The sequence below is a fragment of the Pteronotus mesoamericanus genome, unplaced genomic scaffold (assembly GCF_021234165.1).
Source record: "Pteronotus mesoamericanus isolate MK-2021 breed Mesoamerican mustached bat unplaced genomic scaffold, CSHL_Meso_final contig_502, whole genome shotgun sequence".
NCBI classification, from domain to species: domain Eukaryota; kingdom Metazoa; phylum Chordata; class Mammalia; order Chiroptera; family Mormoopidae; genus Pteronotus; species Pteronotus mesoamericanus.
In genome coordinates, this window is record NW_026555187.1 from 89,663 (window position 1) to 103,006 (window position 13,344).

The window sequence follows — 13,344 nt, forward strand, 5'->3', positions numbered from 1 at the left end:
GATCGAACCCTCAGCCTTCTAACTGAGCCACACCAGCCAGGGCTTTATCATGATTTAAAGAAAAAAAAAAAAAGAATCATGTCATTTTGGCTGTTTGTTTTCCTGCTTATGATATTTATTAGATGGTGATTATGATGACTCATTACTTCTATCAGACATGATCTTAGTGGTTTATTGTATTTATTTTTTTAACAGAAAGCAAATGTAAAGGCAATATAACTATTATAGATTGGAACATAAACCATATTTAAGCACAAACATAAAAACAGTAGACTCATTTCTCATCTTTAACCTGTTTTGTTTTCACTTGTTTCTTCCATACCAAAAGTGAATCGTTTGTCATGGTCCGTGAGAGGGTCATAGTCTTCAGCGTTTGCAAAGAGACCTGGATTAACTAACAGTGGTTTTGTTTTAGCATAAAATGTGGTAAAGGCATGTGCGCTGTTTGGAATCTTCACATCATCCTGGTGAAAAACGCTGCGCGCGTCTCAGAAAGCACAATGGCTTTATACTTGTCTGCTGAGGCCTCTGGTACAATCCAGCGACCAGGCGTTTTGTAACAAAGCGAGGCGGTGCTGGGGTGATCACTGTAAAGCTTCCTGTGACGCCGTAAAATAAGACCTGCAAAGGCAGGCTTCCAAATACGCTTGACATTATTTTGTGCAAAAATGTATGATAGAACTGCAAGGCTGATCACGCTTGCAGGATGAGAGGAACATTTCACAGCAAATTCTGTTCGGGCCAGAGTCCCAGGGTAAATTAGCCTCCCATCCTCTGCGTTTTCATCTTCGTATGTAAGCATCGAACACGTCTCTTACAACAGACGTGTTGGCCCAGGACGCCAGGAAAGCGGCGCCGCGCAGCCCCGGGCTCGCACCCGCGGACGGAGCCGCCGCGGGAGCCCAGGGCCCTCCGCCGCCCCGCCCTGTTCCCGCCCTGTCCCCGCCCAGCCACAGTCCGGCTGCCCGAGTGTCTGCCGGCGCCAAGTGCGAAGTGGCCACGAAGAGCCCGGAGCTGCGGCGGCAGCTGGGAACCCTGAAGGCCCGCTCCTCACCCGACCACCTGGTGGATTATTTTACTTTCTCATTTTCCATCTCCTCCACTGCATGAGAAACTCCCCAAGGGAGGGGACCTTGTCTCCCGTCACTCTCGGCTCCTGGTACTTAGCCCAGTGCCTAACACGGAGCAGAGGCTCAGTAATACTCGTTGAAAAACTCGATCAATCAATCCACCGTTAGGAAAGAGACGTTTCTGGTGGTCTCCCCAGTCCACCCTCCACCCGTCTCCAACCGGCCCTGACCCCAGGAGACGGATGGATCTGGGCGGAGCGCACCCACCGGCTCCCTGCTTCTGGGGATCTGGCCCGCGGAGCTGACTTACAGGAGGCTCCAGCAGGACAGGAGGGGAGGGTTAAGATTCGGGCGGGAAACTAGCATACAAAAGATGAGCTCAGGAAGCCAGGAGAGGGAACAGCTGTCTCTCTCTGGTTCTGCTCTTTGAGCACTGAAGAGGTGCTCCGAGGGTGCACAGGGGACAGGGAATGCCACATGGAGAGACAGGCCAGGAGTAGGCAAGGGACCTCAGACTAAAGAGACAGATGTCATCATTATATTAGTTTTCCAAGACTTCGATAACAATTTACCATAAACTGGCTTGAAACAACAGGAATGTGTTCTCTTAGTCCTGGAGGCCCGAAGTCTGAGGTGGAGGAGTTGACAGAGGCGGGCTCCCTCCAAAGCTCTAGGGGAGGAGGCTTGTCTCTAGTAGTTGCCAGCAATCTGTCGTGTTCCACAGCGTATAGATGCATCCCTCCAGCCTCTGCCCTTTTCTACGTGTGGCCATCTTCCCTGTGTGTCTCTGTGTCTTCACATAGGCCTCTTGTAAGGACAGTCCAACAATCATTGGATTAAGGTCCCACTCTATGCCAGGATGACCTTGTATTAATTAATTACATCTGCAAAGACCCTGTCTCCAAAGGACACGTGTACAAGTACCTGGAGCCAGGACTTCAGCATATTTTTCTGAGGGGACACAATGCATCTCATGACAGTGGGTAAGGCCTCCCACCTCACTGGGGTGCCCCCATGAAAAAAAGATGCTTGGAGCTGGAGCAGTTAGAACACGGATGTCCATGGCAGGAGCAGAAGGTCCTGGTTAGTCCACACGTGGATTCTGTCACTATCGTTCAAGTCATTCAACAAGTAAGTAGGAAAGGCCTGCTTTGTGCCAGGAACTAGGCTAGGCAGCATAGATTCAGTGAGGACTCAAAGAGATAAGGGCCCCATTAAAGAGCTGATATCTAGAGATAGACACCACAAACAAATGAGTGCCTTGAGAAGGCGGGATATAGTCAGGCATGGCAGTGTGACCCTTAGACCAGATGGCCAAGGAAGGATCCTTTAGGAAACAAGATATGAGGAGAGACCTAAAGGATGAGAGGGAATAAACCGTAAGAAAATGCAGCACATCGAAAGAGGGGGAAAGCAAGCACAAAGCCCGTGAGATTAAACAAGCTCGGTGAATCAGGGCACCAGGATGGCTGATCCTTAATGATGTAAGGACAGTGTTGGGACATTGGGAGGGTGGACAGGGGCCAGGTGGTAAGGAACTGAGATTCTGCAGATTAGGGTAAGGAACTCGGATGCTATTCTAAACGTGGCACTTGCCTCACTAAACCTATCCATTGGTCTTAAAGCCAAGGTCATCCTAATCTAACAAGTAATACCTAAATGCAGGAAGAGGGTGAGGAATGAGAAGTGAATGGAAGACAGAAACCCAATGCATTAGTTAGCATGCTGCACAACAAGCTATCACAAAACTTAGCAGCTTAAAACAACATTTATTTTATGTGTTCCTGCGGGTCAGGAATCTGGTCATGGATGAGCTGGGTCCTCTGGCTCAGGGTTTCTCACCAGGCTGCAGGCAAAATGCCAGCTGGGGCTGCTCTCTCATCTGCAGGCTGGACCGGGGAAAGATGTGCTTCAAAGCTCACTCGGGTGACATTGGCAGGACCCTGTACCTCACAGTTATGGGACTGAGGACCTCAGGTCCTTGCTGGCTGATGGCCAGAGGCTCCCTCAATTCCTTGCCACATGAGCTTCTCCATTTCTGAAAGAGCAGGGAAGATTAGAAGCCTTGATCTCTTACAACCTAATCTTAGAAGTAGCATTATTTAATTTTTGCCATATTCTGTTGGTTAGAACTAGCTCCAGCCCACGTGCAAAGGGAGGGGGTTACACAGGGCATGACGACTGGAAGATGGGGACCACAGGGGACCATCTTTAAGACTGAAGAACACTGTGCTTGAGGTGGTGGATGGCAGACAACCAGCCTGTGGAAGACAAGACCAGAGGCAAAAGGGAAAAGTGTAGAAGAATACAGGGAGGAGATTCAAGTTGTAGGTGGCAGACAACTTCAGATTCTACCTACAGGTCAAGTTGAATGGAATGGAAAAAGAAACTATGAAATTTGTCCATTGCAGGAGGACACGAATAACTTTTGCACGAACCATTTTAGGGGACCGACGGGGACTAAAGCCATATGGACCAGTCCTTATTCCTTACCAACTAGCAGGGTCACCACCTTTGCAAGAGGCGTCTGGGAAAAACCAGGAAGAACCTCTTCTCCCAGCCAGGGGCTTCCCACTGTCTCCTGACACCTCCCCCAGGAAAGCGACCTCATTTCTCAAAGACAAAACTGATTCTAGGTCATATCCCCCTGGAATGAGAGACAAACTGATGTGATTATCTCCAAGAGAAAGGGGGGCACCTACTAAAAGTAGGACCTGGTGCCCCAGAAGGGAAGGCATCAGGGAACCGGAAAAGGGGTCTCTGATAATTACCTGCCAAGCTTTCAGAGTGAAGGGCATCACCATGCAATACCAAAGGAAAAAGGGAAAGAAAAATTAGAAGTTTTAGGAGGTTTTTCTCCCTCATACACCATACATTTTCACTCTATTTAATCCAAGGAGAGAATTCTGCTCCCCAATTTGTAATACTCATTGCATAGAATAGGTGGTCCCAGCAAAGATGGCCACACAAAGGAATTTCTGTAAAGCGATCTTCATTATAAAAATCAGAGAGATGATTTCACAAATATTATGCCCCACTGGACTCAGTCAGAAATATTTGAGCTTCAATATACTGAGAGAGGGGACATGTGTATAATTATATACATGTATGTACATGTGTATATATCCACACATGTACAGTAGTGGGCAAAAGTAGGTTTATAGTTGTGAGTACATGAAACACAGTTTATTCTCGTATTGTTTATTAATTATTATATTACTTACCATATGAACAACTGTAAACCTAATTTTGCCCAAGCCTATACATGTAGGGAGGGGAGTTTTTAAAAATGGTTGGAGTGAAATCAAAATATGTTCAGAATAGATATCACTAGGTGATAGAAATTACAGATGAACCTTATTTTCTTCATTATATTTTTCTGTGTTTTACACAATATGCATACATTACTTTCATAGCGTATACAGGCTTATTTCTTAGCTTAACAGAGGTATTCGAGTTCGAGGAACAGTGAAACTTTTTCCCAGCCTTGGCTTATGTGCACGAATGTCTCTGTAGCATTTTTTGAGCATCATTTTTGTTCAGCCATGTGCAGTTGAAGCTCTTGGAGACTGAGAGTTAACCCCAGCCCTACCATGGTTCCCTCCAGGCACCTGCTGTTTCAGTCCATTTGGGCTGCTCTAACAGAATACGACCAATTGGCGGCTCATAAACAACAGACGCCTATTGCTCACTGTAACAGAGGCTGGGAAGTCAAAGGTCAAGGTGCCAGTCGTCTTAATGTCTGGGGAGGGCCCCCTTCCTGGTTCACAGGTGCCGTCTTCGCACTGTCTTCCCATGGCAGAAGGGGCAAGGGACCTCTCGGGGGTCCCTTGCATAAGAGCACTAATCCCATTCATGAGGGCTTCACTCTCATAACCTAGTCACCCCCCAAAGGCCCCACCTCCTCTACCCTCACATTGGGCATAAGAATTTGGTTGGCAGGGAGGAGGGACACAAACATTCGGTCTTTAGTACCTGCCAACCCAAGCTGTGACCAGCAGGCTTTGAAAGCAGAGCAGAAAATGGTTTACCTACTCCTGAAACACAGACATGTGTCTCAAGCTAGGGAAAACTGTCCAAAGCTGGCCATCAAAACCAGGAACTGGAGGTGAGCTTTAGAAGCTGATATAAACTGGGGTTGGGGAAGGAAAATGAGAAGCTGGTGGACTGAGCAGTGGGCAGCCGTATGCACCAATTTCAATGTTCAGACAATAATAGTGGTAAATACTGGAAGTGTGTTGGCATGAATACGTTGAACCAATTAAAAACCAGAATAGGACAGGCCACACCTCCACATAGAACCATAAAGAATTTCACCATAGACCTATGTTGAAACCAAAATCATCCTTATGTAGACGTGACAGAAGAACACAAGGTAGTTTGGTGCAACCCTACCGCACAGAGGTGCACCATACACCAGGCAGCAAACCGACACAGTGAAATCCTCCAGCTGGGAAAATGAAGGCACTAAATGTGAATAAAGTGAAGGTGGATGGCTGAGTGCGGAATGTTGTCCCAGGTAAGCTGTCTCCCGAGTTCTTTGTGAAACCCTCTCTGAATATCCTGTTATTAGAAAAGCTCATTCAGCCCCAGCTGGTGTGGCTCAGTGGATTGAGTGCCAGCCTGCAAACCAAAGGGTCACTGGTTCAATCCCTGGCCGGGCACATGCTTGGGCTGCAGGCCTGGTCCCCAGTAGACGGTGCATGAGAGATAACCATGCATTGATGTTTCTCTCCCTCTCTTTCTCCCTCCCTTCCCCCTCTCTAAAAATAAATAAAATCTTTTTTAAAAAAGAAAAGCTCATTCACCTATTCACTCAAATAATAAAGATGAAAAGTAAGCACTTGAGTCGTGCTTACTCTATGTCAGCCACTATTTAAGGCTTAAACAGGGTGTCCAACCTGTAGCCTGCAGGCCACATGCAGCCCAGGATGGCTGTGAATGAGGCCCAACACAAAATCGTAAATTTGCTTAAAACATTGTGAGATTTTTTTTTTTCTGTGATTACATGTTGCGATGTACTTAATGTGTGGCCCAAGACAACTCTTCTTCTTCCAGTGTGGTACAGAGACACCCAAAGTTTGGATACCCTTGGCCTATGCACTTCACTCTTATTAACTCATTTAATCCATGCCACAATCCTACTATCCTGTTGACAGGTAAGAAAACAAAGGACACAGAGAAGTTAAGTGACTTTCCCAAGGTCACACAGAGGGCAAGCGTCAGAATCATAATTTGAACCCAAGTTGCTTGACTCTAGAACCTTGACCATGGTTTGAGGTGCCCACCAAATGCCCAAGTAAAGATGCCACTGCTGGGAGGGAACAAGGTGGAAGACGGTGGAGAATGATGGAGAATTATAGGGGAGGGATAGAGAATAGTCATCCCTTCTTTCTTCCCCAGACTCTGACGTGCTTCCTATGTTGGAGGAATTCCCCATGTGAGTCTCAGTGGGAAACAAAGTCATTCTTCCCCCATGGAAACAGGAAATTCAGACATGACACATTTTCCCAGCTTTCCTTGCACCTAGACCATAACCATGGGGCATGGGTTCAGCCAATGAGATGCAGCCTCCTGGAGCCTGAGAACTAAGGAGACAAAGAGGCAGATGCCACGGAGAACCCGCTCAGTTGCTGCTGTGGTAGCAGTGACATCACAGGAAGAGCAGGTGCACCTGAGTCTCGCAGTAGTGACCATGGTGTCCTCTAGGGCTACCATGTTTATTTGTTTATTTATTTTGTTTTGTTTTGTTTTGGCTGTGATAGTGACATTTTCTTTTCTGTTTCTTACACTAAATATCCTGAGTGATGGGAGAGAGTGAGGCTTAGATATGGTGCTAAGGAAAAATCCCTTGAAGAGGTGATATATGAGATCTGTCCCGAAGGTATCAGGCCATGGAATGTGAAAAATAGAGATATTTATTTAAGAAGATACAAAGTACAAGAAACATTGTACATAGGACAATGATGCCTCTGTCCCTTCAAAGTAAGCACCCTGGGACCTCACATAGTTCTCCAAAGCGCCATCAGCTGCCCTGTCATATTTTCCTGAAACTCATCAATGATCTGAAATCTCATCTCTTTCAAAGATGATTTTAGTTTTAAGAAAAGCCAGAAGTCACAGGGTGCCAAATCTGGGCTGTAGAAGGGACAAGTCACCTAGGTGGTTTGATGTTTTGTGGAAAAAACTCTGCATGAGACGTGATGCATGAGCAAGTACATTGTGTGATGAAGCTGCCAGTCTCCAGCTGCCCGGGGCTGCGGCCTTCTGAGTCACCCGAATAGTTTCTACAGAGGAATGTTCAAGCTTGACGCAGATTCCTTGCTCTACTCCCTCAGTCATTTTGATGGTTGCCAGGTTACACTGATGCTGCGCAAATTCTTCTTGTTATTACAATGTTTGGACTTTTTCCATACAGACCTTGTGTAAGCTGGGTTCTGAAGACTGGAAAGGAGCCAGCCATGGGAAAAACACGGAAACGAGTATGCCACACAGAGAGAGCAGCAAATCCAGAACTTTGAAGTGGGCAAAGGCCTGTGTCGCGCTGGAGGGTAAGAAGCAACAGGGAGAGATGGGTTAAATGAGGTCACGTTTCTCAAGGAGCCAAGATTCCGAGCCAGTTCTGCTGAGCCCCTCCCCCACCTCTGGAACTCCGTCTGTGATCTTGTCACTGTGGTCATGGTGATGGGCGCTCTATTTCACTCATTCTCACTCTTCAGGCCAGGAAGGAAGTGCGTGTGGTTGGATGCGGGGTCCCTGCCTCTCCCTGTGGGTGACCTAGCCCAGGCCAGGGCACCAAGCAGGAGCCATGCCCGTGTTGACCCCCGCCGTCGAGCACAGACAGAACACGTGCGTGGGGGCTCCAGCATGGCGCAACGCGGCCCATGCCGAGACGCTGAAAGCACACCAGCTGACCGACCGCTGCGGGCAGGAGGCAGTCACCATGTGGCAACCCAAGGACAGCGTGTGGGACCCGAACGTGGCACACCACCTCCGCCGGGCCGCCTACATTCAGCCCTGGCGCTTCCGCTTGGAGATGGTGAAAGGCGGCGGCTCCGTGGAGAAGCCGCCGCCAGGCGAGGGAGTCACGCTGTGGAAGAGCAAGATGAAGCCGCCCGCCTGGCACGCGCACTTGCCGCTGCCCCTGCATCGCGACGCGCACGCCCTGCAGACCGCGGAGCTGGCGCAGGCGCACGCGCGCGGGGCTCGCCTCACAGCCGCCCGCCTGGGCCGCGCGCAGCAGCAGATCAATGGGCAGCTGCGGCTGCTGCAGCGCCAGCGCGAGGCTACTGACCGCAGGCTCAGCGAGGTGCGCAAGGGCCTGCTAATAAACCAGCAAAGCGTCAAGCTGCGGGGCTACCGGCCCAAGTCTGAGAGGGTGAGACCACCTGCCCACCCCCTGCCCCAAACCCAGTCTCCAAGACTGAGGCCTTCGCCCAGCCTGGGAAACGCGCGCCCCGTAGAAAGAACACCCTCCCAAGCCCAGTGCCAGTGAGTAAGGGCACAAAAAGATAGGACACCCCCAAGATGAGGTGCCTTAGTCCCCAACCCCAGAGAAGGAGACCCCCTGTGGCGATGAGATCCTCAGCCCCTCACCCCAGAGGGAATATGTTTCCCAGTCCCCCAGCCAGGAAGGGAAACGGGAACCCAGTGTCAATCGAGATGAAATTCTTCCCAAAGAGTGAGACTCCCAGCCCCCGGACCCGGCCCACAGGCCCACAGAGCGAGACCTTCCTGTGCTCATGAGACTCTCAGTGCCCAAGCCCAGGGACACACCCAGCTGGGAGGAGGGGCAATGTCCTGGTCCCACCCCATGAAACTCCTCAAAATGAAAAGAAAGGGGGGGAAAAAGAAAAAAGAAAAAAAAATCTCTTCCCAGCTTCAGTGAGCGAGAAACCCTCTCCAGTCCTCAAGCGGGGAGGAAGGAACAGGTCCTGCCTACAGATCGAGACCCCCAGACTCCCAGCCCCCACAGCCAAGAGTTAAGTCCAGCCAGGGAGAGAGAGAGACCGCCCACCTAGCCCCAGTCCTGTGAGATCTTCTTCCAAAGTGAAACCCCAGACTCGTACCCCAACAGGGAGAGGGTCTTCCACAGGGTGGGATTCCTAGTTCCAGTCCCTAAATTCAGAAAGTAAGATCCCAAAAAGGCAAGCTCTCCTCATCCCTATAATGAGATTCCTCACTTCTAGCCAGGAAGGGGGGATAAGACCATCACCAAGGAAGGGGGACCACCCCTCCACCCTAGAGAACCCTTACCCTGAGGTGAAGTGACCTTCATCCCAGCTCATGGCACTCCTAACTGTAAAAGGAGTCACCCCAACCCCACTCTCTAGCCCCCTGAAAGGATAAAGACTTCTCAGAGAGACCCCCACAGGGCGGGACTGCCCCCAACTCCATTCTCCAAACCCAGAGTTTATGAGGTTGGCAGACCCTCTACCACCCTGGCCCTCTCAAGAGTGTGAGAGAGTGTCTCCTCACTTTCCAGATCCCTGACAAAGCTGACAGTGTGCTCACCTGGGAGAAAGAGGAGTTAAAGAACATGAAGAGGAAAATGGAGAAAGACATGGAAAACTCAGAGGCCTTGCTCAAGGTCAGAAACAGCTGGGGCCCAGCGGAGGGGGCTGGAGGAGGGCCGTGGCTGCCCAATGGGCAAACCGTTCTGATTAGCAACAGCAAACGTCTCAACCCACCCACTCTGAATGGACATTCACTGTATTTCCACTTTGCCCTGAAGGATGGAGCTGGGCGCCAGAATAGCAATGAACACCTCTGTGCCCAGCCCCGAGAGTCACTGAGTTAGCTCCTTATAAAGTAGTCCTGTCACATAGAAACTGGGCCCTTTTTGGAGACGGGGAAACTAAGGCTCAGAGAACAATGGCCTCAACCAGGGCACAGGACTGGCCCGTGGCAGGATTATGGTTTCAGGACAGGTATCTTTTTTTTTCCCCAGCTTTAATGAAGTATAATTAACAATCTTAAATTGTGTGTGTATATATACATATATATAAAATGCACAACCTGATGATTTGACATACATATACATTGTGAAATAATCCCCCAATGTCAAGGTAATTAACATACCCATCGCCTTGCATACTTTCTCATGTGATGAGAACATTTAAGATCCACCCTCTTAGCAAATTTCAATTATAAACCACAGCATTATTAAATATTGTCACATTGTTGTAAATTAGATCTCCAGAACTTACTTGTCTCTCATAACTGAAACTTTGTATCTCTTGACCAACATCTCCCCATTCCTTTCTCCATCTGGCCCCTGGCAACCACACCATTCTACTCTTGGCTTCCATACATTTATGTTAGACTCCATATATAAGTGAGATCAGGTGGTACCTGTCTTTCTGCATCTGGCTTATTTTCACTCAGTATCCTCCAGATTCATCCATGTTGTCACAAATGGCAGGAGTTGCTTCTTTGAGGCCAATTACATACATATGCTTTATTTTATAATGAAAGAACAAGGATTTAGATGGGGGTGAGGGTCCAGGTGCAGTAGACCTGAGGAGAGGGACTCAGGCCCACCGAGTGCTCCTGATACTGATTAGAGAAGAGAAAGGGAGACCCTGAGGCTAGGGATGGAGTGAATGCAAGTTGCGGAGGACAGGGATGGCGCAAGAAGACAGAGATGTGGGTACAGCCAGCGCTACCCCTCCCCTTACAGAGGGGAAGTCAGCAGTGGAAGGGCTTTCTCAGGGTGCTGGGGCAAACCAGACACAGAACCTAAGCAACTGACGCCCGGGACAGGGAAGCTGCCACAGCCCGTAACTGCTCCTCCCCACGCCCCTTGCAGCCATCACTGGAGGCTTCTGGACGAGGCTGAGAAGGTGGGATGTCCGGGCCTGGGCTTGGAAATCCCTCCTTTCCCACCCCGACTAGAACTGGAGAGCATCACTTCAGAGGCAGAAACGCTTTGCAGCCCCCAGCAGAAAAATCACTTCCAGCCACTTCCCCCGCCCTCCCAGCACACTTTCTGCCTTCATCTCTGCCTCCCTCTCCTTCCTTGCCCCCAGAGCCTGGCCTCCTGCCGGGACACTCTGGCCTTCTGTTGCAAGGAGAGGCTCCAGGCTGTGGACTTAATGAACAAGCCACTGGACAAGGTTCTGGAGCAGGCCGGCCGCCACTCCTGGGTGAACCTCTCACACGACCAGACCCCCACCACTCAGGGTCAGAAAACGCCTCCTCCAGACCCAGTGGGCACGTACACCCCAGGTAGGCCCCCACGGAAAGGAGTCCGCTGTGATGGGTGCCCACCAGCTCCCCTCCACTTCTCAGCCGCCCCTTTTGTGGGGAGTTTTGCCCGGAGGCCTAAGGAGAGGGCTGAGAGTCAGCCTCGTTCTCTGTTAGCTCTCATCCTGCCTCCTCCTGCTTCGCACACTCTCTCAGCCACTCCCGGATGCCGCTCACACTCACCCCTGGACTTTCTTCCCGTCCCTCAGTAAAGCCGCCTGGCCCACGGCCCACCATCACGTGACAGTAGAGGGCCGCCGGGAGCCAGGGTGGGGGAAAGGAGGGCTCGGCGCCCCACGCGCGTCCCACCCTCCTGCAGAGTGCGCCACGGCGCTGTATGAAGCCAAGCGACTGTTGATGGAGTCCAAGGACACGTTGCAAGAAATGGCAAAGAACGAGGAGGACATCCGGCAGCAACAGCAGCTGATAAGCGATCGCGTGTGCGCCTCGCTGACCCAAAAGATGCGCGAGACCTCAGAACTGAAGGTGCGCACGGGCGCGGCCCGGGAGTGGTAGCCGCGGGCTGGGGCCGGAGGGTACCAAGGCCAGAGAGCGGGGCGCAGGAGGAGAGGGGACGGGAAGCCAGCGTGATCCCCTTGCGCTCCCACCAACCCAGGAAAGAATGAACATGACCTTAGGACTAATGAGGGGAACTATCCACCGGTGCCAGAAATTCAGCCAGGAGATGTATGTCACCCGCGGCCTCATGAAAGTATGGTTTGGGGGAAGGGTCTGCGGGGAGGAGGCCGGGGAGGCCCGCGTAGGCTGGGCCTCAGTGTTCGGCAAACCGCCCTCCGCCAGGGTCCTCTGTCGAAAAATCACCTGGAGACTCGAGAGAAGCTGGACAGACCCCTGGTGCGCGTGTACCAGAGACACGTGGGCACCCAACTCCCCGAGGCCAGGCGCCTCGCCCAGGTACGCCCCTCTCGGCTCCCCCTGAGCGTCTCCCTGCCCTCTCTCTAGACGGGGCCCCGCCCTGGCAAGACTTCTTCCTCAAGAGCACCTGGCCCGGGTGCCATCCTCTCACCCAGATTTGTCGGTCTTTCAACTACCGCCCAAATGAGCCCCCGCAAATAAGTCCTCGGTCGCAAATAAGTGCCCTCAACCTCTGTCCGCCTCACCCTGCCCCACTCACTCAGGACTCGACTCCTCTCTCCCTCCCGGCCTGGGAGGGGCCTTGCACTCTGCCCCCGGATGTTCCCCCGAATCCCACGTCCGACTCCTCCTTTGGCCCCGCCCTGTCGCCGGCTCTTTTTCAAGTACATCAGTCCCATGCAAGGCCTGCCCGTCCCCAGCTCTGCTTCTGCCCGGGAGCAGCCCTTCTGTATGCACGCCTGCTCCAGGTGTGCCCCCCGTCTGGCGCCCCCCTCTTCCCCGAGGTGCTCTTTCACACGCACACCTGGCCCGAGTGTGCCTGGCCCCCTCCCCGCCTTCTGGCTCCGCTGCACCGGTCCCCCACCCAGCCCCGCCCCCTCTCCAGGGCACTGACAAGCTGCAGGGCCACATCTCCCACGTGGAAAAGAACCTGGAGGATCTGCTCGCCACGCACAAGAACCTCACCTGCAGCCTCAATTATAAGAAGATCGGGCACGACGTGGACTACGACGTGGTGCGCCTGCGCCTCCGCCAGCGGCACCCGCACGTGTACTACCAGCAGGCGCAGGACCAGGTCAAAGACTGGGACCCACGCACACCGCCACCGTGCGTGGAGTCCAGCAACACCGCCAAGTAACAGGCGCACCACCTCCCCCCCGCCCCCGCCGCCCCAGCGGCAGGCCCCGCTTGCGCGAGCTGGGCCCTCAGAAACTCACAGCCTGGAGTGGCTCCCTGTCCCTTGACTCACGCTCCCTCCAAGTGTCCTCTAGCAGAATTATAATTAAAAATAATAATCATTGCCTTTATTAGACACCGACTGTATATCAATCACTTACCCTACAGCACATAATGGGTGGTGTATCCTGGAAGTTTACAGGATGGATTCCGGGTACCAGGCTGTTAGGGGTTCAAATCCCAGCTTTCCAAGCTA

The 13,344-nt window shown here is 51.7% G+C and overlaps 1 protein-coding gene and 1 pseudogene across 1 annotated transcript; one reads left to right on the forward strand and one right to left on the reverse strand.

Moving 5' to 3' along the window:
* Nucleotides 1-274: 274 nt before the first annotated feature.
* On the reverse strand, nt 275-7,750 carry LOC129074911 (transmembrane protein 70, mitochondrial-like; annotated as a pseudogene).
* Nucleotides 7,751-7,878: 128 nt separating this feature from the next.
* On the forward strand, nt 7,879-13,050 carry TEKTL1 (tektin like 1). Its single transcript, XM_054578805.1, has 7 exons — nt 7,879-8,448; nt 9,556-9,660; nt 11,102-11,300; nt 11,638-11,804; nt 11,935-12,030; nt 12,120-12,233; nt 12,799-13,050. Exons 1-7 carry the CDS (start codon nt 7,879-7,881, stop codon nt 13,048-13,050), a joined length of 1,503 nt encoding a protein of 500 aa, XP_054434780.1.
* Nucleotides 13,051-13,344: the final 294 nt, after the last annotated feature.